Raw genomic sequence first — 17,600 nt, forward strand, 5'->3', positions numbered from 1 at the left:
TGTAAACATAAACCTCTATTATGTTAACTCACAGATTTAGAGATTGTCATTACAACTAGTTGTACTTCTCTTAATGTAGAAATTGGTACATTGCAGAGAGCCATTTCAACACATCGGATATGTGGCACTGGCTTAGTGATCATGTGGTGTACAACAAGGAAACTGATAGAAGAATCCTTGGAAAGTGTTGATCTGTGTTGCAGGGGCAAAATGATTGTCTGCAATAATTCTGGGGCAGATCATGAGCCAGTAGCACTAGGCAAAGGGTCTGTAAAACAGAACCTTAGTATCCTGTCAGTTGTAGTTGGTTACATTTGTCAAGACATTACAAGAAAGAGATGAGTTCAGGGAATATTTGGTTGATTGATAAGAAATAAAAGGAAATAGAATCCAGAAGTTTAATGTATAACTGAGTCACTTTGCTGTACAGCAGAAATTAACACAACATTGCAAATCAACTATACTTAAATAAAATAAAATAATCCAGAAGTTTAGAGTCTTGAAGGTTTAGGGAAGTACATTGCTTTAGATCTCAAGGAGTGAGCAATGGGAGTAAGTCTTTATGAGTTCAAGACCAGTTAAAGTTTTCAATGAAATGAAGCACATCTTAGCAAAGATGCTATTAATGGTGTAGCCACCATTTGAGGCAGAGAGAGGCAGGGGGACAAGAGAGCAAAGAAACAAAGCGGAACTGAGAACTTTGTCAAAGAAAGCACTCTGGATGTATAACACACACAGAGGTCTGAAACCATCTAAGTTTTGAAGGAATTGTATTACAAAAGAAACCATGAGCCCTGACTAAAAAAGCTTTTGACTGTGTAAACTTTGCCATCTTTCCACAAGCAGGAGGCAAGCTTTGAAGGTTGTACAGGCCTTCAGATATGGCACAGTCACTTCTAGAAGGAGTCCCACCTAGAGCTGACTGGCTTGCATCAGACTATGACATGAGTGAGGAATAAACCTTTATTGGGCTAAGCTACTGAATTTTCAGTAGTGTTTGTACAAATCTGGAATTATTTATCATCAATTAAGTCATATAGCTTTTTAAAAACAAGATAAAATTAAAATAATTAACACGATAGTAAGTTGGGAAGGGGTAACTGGAATAAAAAGTTGTCCTGAAAAGTAAAGATTTTAGCTAACTTTTGACTTTAAGTTAACAATACATGCTGTCATTTCTAAGGTAACCACTCAAAGAATAAAAACAGAGTATTTCGTTTCCAAACCAATAAAGGAGGAAAATGGAACAAGGAAAAACAAACAGTCCAAAATAAAGCAAGAAGAGAGAGAACAAAAATGCTAGAACAGAGGAAACAAATAGAAAACCGAGAATATAATGATAGACACACATCCAAATATATCAGTATTCACAATAAAATAAGTAGGCTAAATGCTTTTGTTAGAAGACAAAGAGTGGATTGAATAAGAATCCAAAATGACTGCATACTATTTACAGTAGACATATAACAACCTTAAAGATATGCAAAGGCTGGAAGTAAAAGGATAGATAAAGACATATCAGGCAAATTCCAAACTAAAAGAAAACAGAATTGTTTAATTACTATCAGGCAAAAGAGACTTTTAAGGCAAAAAGCATTTCTAGGGATAAACAAGGTCAATTCTCACTGATAAAAGTTTCGCTCCACTGGGAAGATATAATAACTTAAAATATGTATGCATTTAATAACATAGCCTCCAGATAGAACCGTAAGGAGAAACATCATGCCGTAATCATAGTGAAAGATATTTTTATACACTACCATCTCAGTAATTGCTAAAACAAGCAGACAAAAATAAGCAGGGATATAGAATATCTGGACTACACAATGAACTTTCTCTACCCAATGGATATATATGCAGAGTATTGCACCATACAACTGCAGAAGACGCATTCTTTTCAAATGCATAAGGAACATTTTCACTATACTGAGCCAAACTGAGATTATCAATAAATTTCAAAGCATTAAAATCATACAGTGTATGTTTTCTGAGTATAATACAATTAAACTAGAACTCAATGGCATAAAGATAACTAGAAATACCACATATATTTCAAAATTAAGAACCATGCTGCTAACTAGCCTTTGAGTCAAAGTATAAATCAAATTTGAAATTAGGAAATATTTAGAACCAAACAATAAGGAAAATTCTGGGGCTTCCCTGGTGGCGCAGTGGTTAAGAATCCGCCTGCCAATGCAGGGGACATGGGCACGAGCCCTGGTCCGGGAGGATCCCACATGCCGCGGAGCAACTAAGCCTGTGCACCGCAGCTACTGAGCCTGCGCTCTAGAGCCCACGAGCCACAACTACTGAAGCCCGCATGCCTAGAGCCCGTGCTCCGCAACAAGAGAAGTCACCACAATGAGAAGCCCGTGCACCACGACAAAGAGTAGCCCCCACTCGCCGCAACTAGAGGAAGCCTGCGCATAGCAACAAAGACCCAATTCAGCCAAAAATAAGTAAATAAATAAATAAACTTATTTATTTATTTATTTTAAAAATAAATAAATAAAATAAGGAAAATTCTACATATTAAAGCAGTTCTTAGAAGGAAATTGAAGTCTTCAATGAATATATTGGAAAAGGAAATAGGCTGAAAATTCCATCCTAAGAAGTTAGTAAAGAATAAAATATGTGGAATGGAAGCTGCAATTAAGATAAGATGCAGGGGGGCTTCCCTGGTGGCGCAGTGGTTGGGAGTCCGCCTGCCAATGCAGGGGACTCGGGTTCGTGCCCCGGTCCGGGAAGATCCCACATGCCGCGGAGCGGCTGGGCCTGTGAGCCATGGCCGCTGAGCCTGCGCGTCCGGAGCCTGTGCTCCGCAACGGGAGAGGCCACAGCAGGGAGAGGCCCACGTACCGCAAAAAAAAAAAAAAGAAAAAAAAAGATAAGATGCAGGATTAATTGAAATAGAAAACATCAATGAAGTAGAGAGGATCAACAAGCTAATAGATGGTTCTTTGAAAAGACATTAAATTGACGATCTTTGGCGAGACTAATAAAAATAGATGAAAGCACAAATCACTATTTTTAAAGAAAGAAAAGGATAACATAAGTACATGTGATATGGAGCATTAAAATGTAACAGCATAGCATATACAGCTTAATGTCAATAAAATTAAAAATTTAGATAAGAAGGAAATTTTTTTAGAAAAATATAACTTACCAAAACCAATTTGAGAATCTGAGTAGTTTCACAGCCATTAAGAAAATTAAATCAGTAATGAAAAATCTTGACTTACAGATGGCTTAATTAGTGAATTCTACCAAACTTACAAGAAACAATAATTCCAGTCTTACCCAAAGATTGGGTGTAGAAGAAGAGGAATATTCCTCACTTCTTTTTACGGAGATTAGCATAACCTTGATGCCTAGATACTAAAACCTAGCAAGGACAATGCAAGTAAGGAAAATTACAGGTCAAATATTACTGATCAATATGGAGGCAAATTTTTTTTTTAATTATTATCAAACTGAATCTTCCAATGTATAAAAAGTGTATCATGATCAAGTTGGGTTTATCCCAGGAATGCAAAGTTTATTTAACATTAGAAAATCAATTAGTATAATTCACCGCTTTAACAGATTAGAGAAAATCATGTGATTATCTTAATCATGCAGAACAACTGTCTGATAAAATTAAACATCCATTCATGATTAATATTCTTAACAAAAGAGAACTTCCTAAACTGATAAAGGAGTTTTTAAAAAAATCTTCTTAAAAAACCTGCCACATATATCAGACTTGCTGAAATACTGAAAGCATTTTCTTTGAGATCAGGAAAACAGGAAAAATGTGTGCTATTAACACATCTTTTCTACAGTGTACTGGATGTCCTAACCAGCACAGAAATGCAATAAAAAGAACCAAATGGTATAAGGATTAGAAAAGAAGAAACAAAACTCATCATTTGCATATGATATGATTCTGTTAACAAATTTAAAAGACTGCATAGATAAATCATGAGAATTAATAACAGAGCTATGTGGATCCAAAAATATTAAATAGCAAAGTGCTAGCAAAAAAAAAAAAAAACCCAAACCCCAGAAAAGAACATTTAAAAAGAGGTTTCATTTGAAATAGCGTAATGAACTAGGGAATATCTAGGAATAAATCTAGCAAAAGATATGCAGGAAGTCCCTTATGGAGAAATTATAAAACTATTGAAAGACTGAAATAAATAGACTGTGTACCATTTTTGTGGATCAGAAGACTACATAACATAAAGGTTATATTTCTTCCCAAACTGATCTATAAATTACTGCAGTCCTAATAGAAAAAAAACCCCAAACCCAACAATTTTGTGTGTATGTGGGTATGTAACTTGGCAAATTGATTCTAAAATGAAGTACAGGGGCCACGATATTCTTGAAGAAATAAAACAAGGTGGGTGACTTGCCTTACAGACACAGACATCAGGGGGACATCTCTTTTGTTAAGAATAAGGGAACCCGTCCTGCAGAAGGCGTCCTGGAGCTGAGTTGGGAGAAGAGCCAGGACGGGAGGCTAGTAGGAGGCAGTTTTTGAGGTGGGTGAGACATTGGGGCTATGATATGGGGACCAAGGGAATCAGAGGATGATCAGAGCTGGGACTCTGGAGTCAGGCAGCCTGGCTTTGAAATGCAGGTCTGAGGCTCACTCAGCAGCGGGGAGACTTTGGGCCATCATTTAACCACTCTGTCTCAGTTTCCCTCATCTATCTGTGGGGATAGTAAAAGCAACTCTCTCAGGGTGCTGTAAGCATAAAATGAGATGTGTTACGTCAAGGGTTTAGCTCTGTGCTTCATGCATTGTCAGAACTCAAGAACGAGTAGTTGCTATGATTATCATTTACTGTTATTTGGTAAGAGAACAAGAGGGTGCTAGGAAGTCTCTTAGTACAGATGAGGGCACCCAGGCCCAGAGAGGAAAGGGCACACCCCCACTTTGAGTAAGTGCATAGCACCACGTCTCTGGCTCCCAGGACCCATGCCCTGCCTCCTCCCACAGGGAACGAAGAGAAAGAGGGGGCTGGCTGGTGGGGTCCCCAAAGGACGGAGTCCATTTCCACTGGGGAGCCTCCTTGGATGTCCACGTGGAGGTTCCCCAAGTTGCCAAGAGAGCACATTACCAGGCGGAAGGTCCGCAGCACCGTCAGGCTCCCCTTCCTGACCGCACCCAGCTCTATCAGGCTCACTGTGACGATGATGCAGTCAAAGATGTTCCACTTCTTCTGGAAGTAATAGTAGGGATCGAACGCTATGATTTTGAAGACCATTTCAGCAGTAAAAAACACAGTAAAGACCTGCGGACAGAAACAGGGATCCATCTCAGCAGGGTCTGTGGGGTCAGGGGACAATGACAAATAGAGCAGGGGGAAAATGTCGTGTTTATAAAGTGGCAAATCCCTTTACCTCGTTTTTATTCCATTTCTATATTATCTGCAGGCTCCTGACGGATTGGGGATGGGAACACTCAGTGTGGCAGCAGAGAGAAATCTCTGGACCAATGCTCAGGGAATACACATTAGTGTTTCCATGCTTCAGTGTTTCCGTTTGAATGGTGTTGGACATGGAGTAAGTGGATAATCATTAGGATAATAAATATTATGTAATTATGCAAATGAGAAGTCAATCTGGTTCAGTAGTTTAAAAGCAGGGATCGTGGGGCAACACAGACCCAGAGAAAAATGTCAACTCAGCCATTCCTAGCTTGTATAAGCTTGGACAAGGAGTACATCCTCTCTACCTCAATTTCCTCATCTGTATAATGGGCTTTAAAGTGAGATAATGCATACGCAATTCTTAGCAAGGGTCCTGGCAGACAGTACTTCATTAATCAATAATAGCTATTAGTAAGAACAATAATAATACATTGTCTCTAAGATTCTTTCAGCTCTGAGTATCTTTAATGGTCTTAAACAGGATAGAATTCTGACATTGAGAGAGGTCAGGGCCAGGCTTGGGTCACACAACAACCAGCAGGGAAGGGTGACAGGTAAGGAAGAAACCAAAGACCAGAGTCAGGTGTTTTTCTCTCATTTGTTCTCATCAGAGCTTCTCTCCAGCCTGGGAAACAGAGGTAGTTACATCCCTTTTACAGAGAAGGAAGTGGCTGAGAGTTTAAGGGACTTGACTGATGTCACAAGACGGCAACTGTGAGATGCAAAGAGCATCTACTGAGTGCCCTTTGTAGGCTAGTCAGCATGGTGTGGGGGTGGGGCGGTGAGGTCCTGTGCCCTAGAGAGACCTGGGTCACCTCTGGCTCCACCATCCCCACCTGTGCTACCTTGGGCAGGATACTGAACCTCTCTGAGTCTTAAGGCTCTCTTTTGTGCTGCGAGGGTGGTGATAACCTCATAGCGCGTTGCGACGCTGAGAAAACACTTATAAAGCACCTGACTCATCATAAGCACCACACAGTGCCTGCCTTTCTTTCTTTTTAAAAAATGGCACTGGGCTCTGTCACAGTGGTAAAGGCCTTTGGTCTTTCTTGCCTCAACTTCTCCAACTGTAAAACAAGGTGCGGGCTCAGAGGTCTCTTCCATCTGACCCTTTGGGGTCTATGATGACTTCTTGGCAATAAGCTCTCCCTTCTCTTTCCATTTCCCCTTTTCATATCAACTTTACATAGAATGTGTCTTCTTAGCCTAGGTGCTGCTGAAACGTAAGGCATGCTGGCTCCACAGTATCTCAGAACCTACTGGCATCATTTTCACATCCCTGGATTCTGGGAAAGGGGGAGATTTCTAGAGAAGAGCAGTCACATTTCCTCTGGGACCCCTCCTTCCACCTAAGTCTGCAGCCTACAAGGAGTTAGAAGAGCTGTATGGTCCTGGTGGAACTAGTAAGCCACCTGCAGTGGAGTGGACAGTGGTGTGGACATGGAGGCAGGACCCTGACCTTTGCAGCTTCTGCTTTTCTTGTGTCCATGTGTGCACACACGCACACACAGACATACACACACACACTAGCAGGTCCTGTGATGGGGTTTAGCACCCAGGAGTTGAGAGGTGTGAGCTTCAGAACCAGTTGGCCTGGGTTCAAATCTTGATGCTGTCACTTACTCACCTCTAGGACCCTGGGCAAATTAGTTAACCTCCTGTGCCTCCATTTTTCCATCCATGAAAGGGCATAATAATAGTACCTACCATATTGGGGTTTTGTGACAATAACATGAGATAACCCATGAGAAGCATCTGAGGCCATGTCTGGTCTTGAGTAGGTGATCAAATAAAGTTGGCTATCATTACTGTTCCTGTGGGGCACAGGCTGAGCATAGTTCTCCTCTGAGTCTGATATTTTACTCAGCATGTAGGGAAATCCAGTATGGACTTTGTCTTGTTCAAAGAAAATTATACTACAAAGCTATGGAGGAAAATTTAAAGGAAAGTCCTGTCTGAACCAGATTTTTAAAAAAGTTCTGACTCCCTGACACTTTTGTGACAACAGCAAGCATGATCCCAGGTTCCCTCTCTCTCATTATCTTCCCCTCCCTCCCCCACTCTTCTGCACTTAAATGACAGCATTGAAAAACCACAGACACTGTGTTTTGCAGTCACAAAAGCAATAAAATTGGAAGGAAATTTGCAAGTCCATAGGTTGTCTTTAGATGGGAAAGTGGCATTTATCATCATTTCGAGGTAGTGGCAGCTGCAATGCTGAGAATTCAGGTGGCTGTCCTAAGTTCTGCAAAGGCGAGGCTAGCTGCCCCTAGGTCAGGGCTCTCTCTGTCCACTTCCCTGTGCTCATTCATCCCAAAGCAATTCCCAGCAGCTCAGCCTGGTCCTCCAGACTTGACTTCCTGCACTCAGTGTCTACACATCTCCCACACTGCTCTCAGCCAGCAAGATCAACACTCCAGTGAATGAGGGCATGCTGCTACCCCACCCAGAGCCCCACAGCTCTGACAGCACAGGCAGTGGCTGCCAGGGCACTCACAATGTTGCCAATCTGAAGCATGGCTTCGAAAGCGGGACTCATGCCGTAGTGCTCCATGGCCATGAAGATGGTGTTCACCACAATGCACAGGGTGATTGTGAGCTCTGCAAAGGGGTCCGTCACAATCGCGAAGAGAAGGGTCTTAAGTTTCACCCATGTGGGGCAGCAATCCCAGATCAGATACTTCTGAGCCAAGCTGGTCAAGCAGGGTGGGCACCTCTGTTTAGACTCCTCGAGTTCTGCATCACAGGTGTGGTCAATGACAGCTGTCAGCCGGGCATGGACTCAGACCCCCACCCCATGGCCAGCCTCTAGACCTTGTCATTACTTATAACTACCACCTCCCATCTCCACTTCAGCACTCACCCTTTTCCTCCTTTTTGAGCCCCTGTACTCTAGCAAGTGCAACCCAACCTCTGTCTCCATTCAGTCCTCCAAATCATGGACCGTACACTTTTTAACCATCCATCCGTACACTTTTTAACCATCCAGGTCATGTCTTTGCTTCTCAACTTACCCAGCTTACATTTCATGTCCACCCCCTTTATACTCCCTTGCAGACACCTCAGTTCCCTTGCCCTCTCCCCGCTCCATTGTACTTGCCTGGCAAAACCCCAACTCTGAATAAACCCAACATGGAGATGACTCTGTACCTGCGCCCAACCAACTGAACCTGGTTGGAAAAAATCCACAACCACGCTGACTGGTCCCAGCTTGTCACTGCCCAGAAATCCTGCCGTGTTTCTCCATTTCATTCCTTCAATCTTCCAGACCAGCATTTCTCTCTACCTTCCCTCTCCTCCAACCTCTCCCTCCTCCTCCACCTCTCTAATCCTCACTCTCTGCTGATGAGTAATTATTAAATAGTTATCCATGAGCAAAAATAACAACAACACTGTTGTTACTAGAATAGGTACACATTTCTCAAAACACAAACTCAGTTATGCAAGAAATGTAGCTTATGGGGTTTTTTCTCCTGTAACTGAATTCAATTTATACTTCAAGTCTCCAACCAGGGGACTTTGTTTTGGTTAATTCAATGTCTGCTACTACTTCGTTATCTGAAGTTGTGTCTGAGTTCTGGGGAGCTGAAGGTTGGTGGAGGGTTGAGCTGGTCCTAAGTCATTGCCAAGTGTATTTCACTTGAGTCATCAATGTTCCCATCTGGTCGTCGCTGGTGGGAGAGCCATGGAGATGGCTGTTCCCTCTTTGCCTCTCACTCTTCTCCTTCTGCAGCCTTCAGTGGGAACAAGGTGATCATCCAGATACTCTCCTGTCATGCTGGGGCCACAGGGCACCCTTTGAGGCTGCCTCAGTTCTTCTCTACCCAGGTACGTTACTGGCCCATTCTACCCTACGGTTTCTGTGTCATGCTAGGCATGAGGGTCTCTGTCTAAGACTTGCCACCTCCGGCTTCACCTAGAAAGTAAGGTACAGATTGGATCTGTTTTCAAATCCCTCAAACATTTTGTTGTTGTTGCTGTCTGTTGTCCACCATGCCCTCCCCTGCAGTTAGAATTCAGCCCAGGGCTGGGAGGAGAGCACACAGGGCCCCTTCTCAGGGACACACCAACATCCAAACTCCTTTCCCCATCCTCCAGCTCAGGACATTTTAAATTTGTCCAGAGGAGATGAATAACTGGATATGACTAAGGCCATGTTTTCCATGCCCTGAGGCAAAAGAAAGGCTGGATAAGAAGACAGGTCTTATACTCAGGGTGAGAAGGATATAGCCATGCTCTTTGGTACTTGAGTGCCAGGTGGACATTCTCTTCCTCCACCCTGTGGCTTGGTGTAAGCAGTTAGAATTTAGATCCATCCCTGGGGAGGCTGAGTGGATTCCCACCTGATTGATGGAACCCTGAATTGACAAGGATTTAGTTAAACTGAAGGATTAATTTACTTAAATTGCCTTCTAATGTTCATCATGAGCTTGAGATAGAAATTAAGTTATAGGGGTTTCCCTGGTGGCGCAGTGGTTGAGAGTCCGCCTGCCGATGCAGGGGACACGGGTTCGTGCCCTGGTCCGGGAGGATCCCACATGCCGTGGAGCGGCTGGGCCCGTGAGCCATGGCCGCTGGGCCTGCGCATCCGGAGCCTGTGCTCCGCAACGGGAGAGGCCGCGGCAGTAAGAGGTTCGCGTACCGCAAAAATAAATAAATAAAAAAAAATTAAGTTATAACCATAAAAATCACTGCCATGAAACACATGGGAACGATTTTTCCATGTTTGAAAATTAAAGACTGTTAAATTTCTTGCATACCTGAGTGGTAGCTTGAAATTCTCTGTGCCTGCTGGATCACTTTTTAAAATCTAGTTTTGTGAATACATATGAAGCAGATGTTAATTTGAACAAGAAATGAACTAGAGCATTTCATTCACTGGATCTATTGTTTTTGAAATTTTATCTACATTTTAAAAACCACACTGATAAAGGGTAATGGGGACAAGGGCATAAAAATGAGGAGTATCCCAGGACACAGAGATGGGTGCTCTTCGACACAGGTTTGGGGCATCCCATCTTCTGCTCATATGGGGACTCCTCATGGCACAGTGAGCAGAAGTTCCAATGAGCAATACTTACCCTCGAGGACAGAGGTCATGATACTGACAACACTCATTGCCCTTTGGGATCGGAAAGGTTCGTTCAAGTATTCTGCTGTCAAGTAAGTCTTCTGTCCTGCATCAGATACCTGCTGGGACATAAACAGTGTCAAGACATTCCCCTAAAGTCTTCAGTGGCAAAAACAGATCACTCAGCCTCTTATTGGCCTGTCTCGGGCGGTTGCAAGCTGCCCAGTGAAGCTACAGTCCTCTGCAGTCACGCTTGGAGTAAAGGGGCTACTCCATGAACTTGGGGTAAGAGCTCAGATGTGAGTAACAGCGTGACACAGAGCTGGGGTGCAACCAGAGCCTGAGTTCGTAGCTAACAGATGCCCTGGCCTCACCTGAAGCTTTGCAGAGTCCTTCCCTAAGACAGGTTCCTGGGCACCAGGGTGGGGAGGGGGCTGCCTCAAGGGTCTCTGAGGTTTCTACCAAAGGGTGGTGGGAGTTGCAGGGGCATCAGGCCAGGCAGTCATTATTGGACTTCTGCCGGGCTGCGCATATGACATTTACAGAGAATTCCTACTCCACGATAGGCTTCCTTGACCTCCCTCCTAAGAGGCCCATTTCTCTTCCCAACATATGACCCAGTTTCAATTCCACATGGTCTCTCTCTTTCTGAGGGAATATTTGTGTGTCTTGATTGTTCAATTCTTAGTTTCTGACACAATCCTTTTGACTCTTCTCTCTCTGGGCCTTTATTGGAAGTTCTGTCTGGGTTCTGTGCCAGGGCCCTAACTCTAGTCAACACACTTACCCTGGATGTGGGGAGTCCCAGGCCCATTGTAGCTGACTCAGCACTGCACTAACCATTCAGAATTCAAATTCAACAAGCATTTATTGAGCATTTGCTGTAGGTGAAGCTCATAGGTATATAGTACATATAAAGAAAGTTTAGACATTTCTCAACCATGAGGACTCAACAAAAGGTTCTAGCATCTACTGCTGTTATTGATCAGACGTGTACATAAATGAAGGCACTTTGTGATTCCATTTAACCCTTCAGCCATTTAGAAACCTTTTTATAAGCTCTTTATAAGGGGAGACATGGAGGCTTGAAGAATTTAAGGGACTTGCTAAAGGTGACTCACTTGGTAAATGGCACAGCTGTGACTGATGTTCAGGTCCATGTGACATGGAAGGGATTAAAGAGTTAATCTTGCACTAGCCAGATAATTTCACTAAAATGAATCAAGGCTGGAATATCCAGGAAAGTGGTAATCCACAGAGCAATAACACGGTTTCCTGAATGAGGCACTTTCTAGAGAGTTAAAGTACCTCCAAGAGGACCCTGAAGCCTGGCTTTGACTTGAGGACTTTGGGTTGGTGATTCTCTTGGTAGGTCTTGGAGACCTACCCTCTACCATCTCTGCCCTGCTCTGTACCCACGGAGGGTGACCTGAGCAAACTGCATCACCCTCCCTCTCTGGTTCTGGTCAGGTTTGGCCAGTGGGAGGCACAGACAGGAGATCAGAGGCTGGGAGGAGAGAGGAGCTGGCTATCTGCCAGCTGGCTTCTTCCCTGCTGGGCTGTGGCTGGGCCACCTTCCATCAGGCTGCCTCTCACATAAAGGGGCAGGGCTTGCTGGGCTCTGGTCCTTCCCCTCACCCCTTCAGCCTAGGCTTATTACAGCTTCCCACTGTGGCTAGTTCCTCTGTGCCTCACTGCCCCTTCTTAGTTCCTGAGCCCAGCGCACATCTCTGTAAATACTTCCATAAACCCTCTCCACTTGCCCACTGCAGTGGTTCATCTGTTTCTTGCTGGGACCCTGAACCCCACGCATCCAGTCAGAGATGGAGCTAAGGTAACACTGTAAGACTTATCCAAGTCACTAGAGCCATATAATGGTCAGCTCACAAGTCGGTTTGTAAACCACTGTGTGTCCTGGGCTAGCCAGAGGGCGAAAAACAACAACAACAAAAAACAAAATGAAAAAACACTAGAAGCATCATTACTGAAGCTGGAGGGAGAGCTTAAATTAAATCACAGCTCCAATCCAATGAGGAGTCCCTGATTTGCCATTACACTCTGTGATTATTCTATTAAGAGTGCTGGCCAGTTAGTCACTGTTGCCTAATTTGTGCATTTTGGTAAGTTATTGCTTCTCCAACTAAAGTCAGGGATACTTTGCTTCTGCTAAGATCTGTCCGGGGCCCCTCCCAGGATTTCTCTGAGTCTTAATTGTCAAGCCCAAGGTAGTTTTCACAGAGTCACAGGCAAGAAGAGAAGAACCTTTAATTTTTTTTCACGCTCGTCCAGGAAGCAAACAGGCCTATTTCTAAAGCAGTGATAGTGAGTAGGGACAGAGAAACTCTGGGGGGAAAAAATGATATCAGTTGGAAAATAGTCTGTATCACCATCCTGCAGAGTAAACCAGAAAACCTGTTTGATCTCAGTTAAACCCAATCTCTCCCTCTGGGTCTCACCTGCCTTGTCTGTAAAATGGGGATAAATGGGAGGTGCTGGGCAGAGTGATGTCTAAAGGATCCTTCCATGGGTGACACTCAGGGCTTCTTGGCCTGAGGCCTCTAGCCGGAGAGCAGCCCCAAAGAGTCTGGAGCATTCACAAACTCACCGAGACTTCGATGGCTCCAGGGGCAAGCTCACCAGTGGGCAATGTGGGGGGTCCCTCTTCTCCATGCCCTAAGCCAGGGTTGGGAGTTTGAGGCAGCGGACTCCTAGGGAGGGGGCCTTGCTGGCTTGCATCCCTACCCAGCAGCAGAGAGCCCCGATGGCTTTCACAGTCTCCAGGAAAGACTCCATCATCTGTGACCCCATCAGGGAATGAGATGTCTTGGCCAGGGGCCTGGAAATGGAACACACTGCTATGGCTAGCCTGGTGTCTCCCAGAGGTGAGGCCTAGGAAAGACTGGGCATTGCCCCAAAAGAGCAAGAAAGAAGGCAGGCTGGAAGATCATCCTGCAGGCAAATCTGGAACCCCACACTTCCCCCCCACCCACCCCCACTCCCACCTCCCTGCCCTCAGCCTCATGACCTTCCCATGGAAAACTAAAGACACAGACCTATGGGGTATTCTAGGTGTACATGGGGAGAAAAGAGAGGAAAAGAATATTCTTGACACAGCCTGGGAAAGGTCCAAGATCAAAAAGAGATTGCAAGGTGTTCAAGATCAGCAAATAGGTCATCATGGCCAAGGATGTGTCAGAGGACAACCTTGTCACCCAGATGGGTCAGTTGTTTGCCAGCCTTTGGCCATGGTGCTGGACAAAGGTATCTTAAGTTCCCTGCTTCAATGCAAAGTTGTGACTTCAGTAGACAGTTATGTACACCAGTACAGGAACAAGCTTAGTAAAGGGTTGTTGAACAAATGAGTGCTCTTATTTTCTGAAAATTAGGTTCGACAATTCATTAGATCCAGCCTATATGCCTGTGAGAGTTTGTTTTGCAAAGGAGGAGATAAGAGCTTTGTAATATAATGAGCTTCTAGGATCCCTCGAGGCAAACGTTGAACAGTCAACAATGGGGAGATTGAAGGGAGAGTTGCAGCCTAATTTCCTGGAAGAATAGTGCCATTCCTCCAAATCAATAAACATTTCCCATCAAAATCTTCCTCCAAGGGAACTGTGTGGCGTACAGTTGCCAGAGGAAAGGAGCTAATTCAGAGGCCCAGAGCCCCTGGAGAGTTAGTGTGCTGGGTTGGCTAGTTCCCACGACCACGATCTTGACCAGACAAGTTATCAATTCCGTCCTCAGCTCATAGAAAGTGTTTCTAAAATCTAAATACTGACTTCCTCTCAAACTCTGATCATAATGCTGCATTTTCCCCCTTCCTTAATTCCTTTTATTTACTAAATTACTAAAGTTGGGACACTTTGTCAATTAAAGCTCTCCTGACCTATCCCCCTCTCCCACAGAAGTGAAATTTGCTTTCTTGATCATTTGGAGCCCAGTCCTGTTCAACAACCATCACTGTAATTCAGTATTAAAGTCCCCCACATCACTAGGGACTTCCCTGGTGGCACAGTGGTTAAGAATCTGCCTGCCAATGCAGGGGACATAGGTTCCATCCCTGGTCCAGGAAGATCCCAGATGCCACGGGGCAACTAAGCCCGTGCACCACAACTACTGAGCCTGCACTCTGGAGCCTGCGATCCACAACTACTGAAGCCCGCGCGCCTAGAGCCTGTGCTCCGCAACAAGAGAAACCCGTGCACCGCAATGAAGAGTAGCCCCCGCTCACCGCAGCTAGAGAAAGCCCGTGCGCAGCAACGAAGACCCAACACAGCCAAAAATTAATTAATTAATTAATTAATTTAAAAAACAGAAAACACAGCGCTTTTTGCCTAGAATATATGTCCAAGGACATTGAACTCATAAAAATCCACGAATCCTTCCTAGTTTTGAAGCAAAGGAACAGAATTGGCATATCCTTATTAAAGATGAGACAACTGAGTTATATGCACTTGGGCACTAAGCAAACCAAGAAACTAAGAAGAAAATTTTGGTCCCATATTTGACAAGCAGTGCCTCCTTGGCCACCAACTAATATTTCACAATTAACCTACTTGACAAATGGTGGACAATGAGCTCTGAATCTAAGTATCGGATGTGCCTTAAAATGCATCCTCCAAGCAAACCAACTGGTTTCCTGTGTGTTCCCTGAAACCCCTGCTGTGTCTCTCTCTTAAGTGCTACCCCCAACCTCTCTCTCATTACTGCTGGTCAGAAAATGGCTTTTTATTAAAACTTCCTGTAGTCTATTTACTACAATAACACACCCGGGAAAGAAGGAAGAGGATGTCTTATTGAATGGACTCCAGTCAATCAGTTAGTATTAAGGAAGTACCCAAACAATGCCTCCCTGTCTTTGCATAAACATGACCTCCTTTCTGCCTGGAAAATATTCCTCCCCAAACCCTCCCAGTCCTCAATTACTGGAGGACCCCCCTACTCACTATTTACTATTCACTTAAATTATCCCTTCCTCCATGAAGCCTTTCCTGATACACCCTCACCCTCGTAAGAGTAGATGTTTCCTCTTCTATTCCCCAAACACCATCTATGTGTCCCTAATAAAGCACTCAATACACAGCTATTTTTATATCTTCCTCCTCCACCCAAATGGAAGTCCTTGGGAAATGGACTGTGTTTTAGTCAACTCTTTATAATAAGCACCCAGTGTTGTTGAATTAACAAAACATGGTTCCTCTTTTTCCTTTTGAAGGTAAACCTAGCTGGAGACACAAGCACACAGACACACACCAGACAACTATTGGACATCCAAGTGCTAATCTGTGTGAAGCTGACTGAATAGAAGAAATTAAAGCCCAATTCAGAGTGTCACTGACATGTCCATGGAAGCTATGATTCATCCTGTTCCATGGTTGTCAGAGCCCTAGTCAAATCCCCTTTGAAACAGCTTCTGAACTGTGCCCTGTCCATATCAGGTGCTGCTCAAAAGAGGCAGAGCAAGGAAGGGAAGGGCACAGACTCTGATAAATGCTGAAGTGTCCGTGCCACAGAGGTCAGTGTGCATGGGAGTGTGCCTGTGTATGTCCATGCACATGGAAGTCTGGGGGTTGTAGAGATCCTATTCCAAAAAATAGAACATCCTTCAGAGGAGCACAAGGAAAAGAGATCAGGAGGGAAGTGAGCGTCAGCAGCCTTGAAAAATAGCCATGTTGATCCCCTTTCCGATACTGTTATTGTGGGATCTACTCTACCACAAAGGGGTTATTATCTCTCAGGCCTGTGGAAAGGGTATATTTGGGGTACATAGGACTTTCAAGGGAGAAGGAGCTGGTGGGAGGAAACTTGGTGAGTACAGGGAATCTTGGAGTAGGAGGTAGTGGGTGATGATGGTGGGGAGAATTGCTACAGGGTCTGAAGTGAGGTACTGAAGTTATTCCCAGGCTGGATTGTTATCACAGAGGCAGGTGTTGGGATCTCCTGTGCCAACAGTAGGGGAGAATTTGAGCTGCAGGGGCTGAGGCATGAGGTCAGAAAGAAGCTTGTAAATGATTTCAGCATCACGAACAAGGACCCCACTCCTGCTCCAGAACTGCAGATCAGAGTGTCAGAAGGAAGCTGACCTTTGATGTCCACAGGTCCACAGACACCTCAAGGTCAGCATGTTCAAGGTCACAAACAATCCAGGGTTCTTCTCCAGTGCTACTGCCTTAGAATCACTACCTACCTAACTGCCCAATCTGGAAACCTGGGAGGCATTTTGGACTTCTCCCTTCTTTTTCAACATTCCACAGTCCCAATCTTGTTTATTCCCTCGAGTCCCCATAAAAGTCTTTATAATCCACCCTTTTCCCCATCCATAATGCCCCTGTCCTAGTTTAGGCTACCATTGGTTGGGGGGCGTGGCAGGCAGGGTCTGGATTATCAAAACCTCCTCCTAGTCTCTGTGCCTCCAGATATCTCTCTGCATATCGTCCATGGCAGCTGGAAAGGTGGCTCACCTTTAAGGCACAAACCTGAGCCCCTTACCATTCTGTGCTCGTTGTAAGACTCAGTCTGGGGTGACTTGTTGTCATCTGTGGAGCCCTCTGACACCCTTGGCTTCATTCTGTGCCTTCTCACACTGGCATTTTTGGAGGCCAAAGGGGATCCATTGTGGGAGTGGAGAGAGGCTGTGTCAACCCCCAGGGCTGCCAGCACCTGAAAGGAGAGAACAGCAGTATCTGGATGAGCTTAGCATAAATGTGTGTCCCCCAGACATGGGGTGTCACAGAGGTGATGGCATCTAAACCAGAGGAGATCAGGATTAGGACCTGGGTGGTGGTTGGATTAAGACATGGCAGGAGGAGTCACCTCTGGGTCACCTCCCTCATTCACACCCTGTAGTAAATTCTGTTGATGCCCTGTCCAGATCTTTTACCAGGTCAGTACCCTCATCTCAAGCTGCTTGAATGTTAGTTACTAATGGGTTACAGCTGCAGGATTTGCAGAAAACTTTCTTTGACTATACGTTTGGCTGGAGGTACAAAGGGCCGGCGTTCTTGCCTCCAGGTAAGGATAACCCTGTGGAACAAGTCATGCCCTGGAGCTCCCCATGCGATCAGGCCAAAGGTAGTATCTAGCTGAGGCCACTTCTTTGTTTAATT

General features: G+C 44.6%; 1 protein-coding gene across 1 annotated transcript in view; it reads right to left on the bottom strand.

The window, feature by feature from the left end:
* SCN10A (sodium voltage-gated channel alpha subunit 10) overlaps positions 1-17,600 on the bottom strand; it is a gene marked incomplete at both ends in the record, with an annotated part of 77,461 nt that overhangs the window by 29,708 nt on the left and 30,153 nt on the right. The window contains 5 exons of the mRNA XM_079712606.1: positions 5,112-5,285; positions 7,921-8,159; positions 10,505-10,613; positions 13,100-13,393; positions 16,984-17,154. Coding sequence (XP_079568732.1) covers positions 5,112-5,285; positions 7,921-8,159; positions 10,505-10,613; positions 13,100-13,393; positions 16,984-17,154 — 987 coding nt within the window. The remainder of the gene's footprint in view (positions 1-5,111; positions 5,286-7,920; positions 8,160-10,504; positions 10,614-13,099; positions 13,394-16,983; positions 17,155-17,600) is intronic.

The sequence above is a fragment of the Hyperoodon ampullatus genome (genome assembly GCF_949752795.1).
Source record: "Hyperoodon ampullatus genome assembly, chromosome: 10".
NCBI lineage: Eukaryota > Metazoa > Chordata > Mammalia > Artiodactyla > Ziphiidae > Hyperoodon > Hyperoodon ampullatus.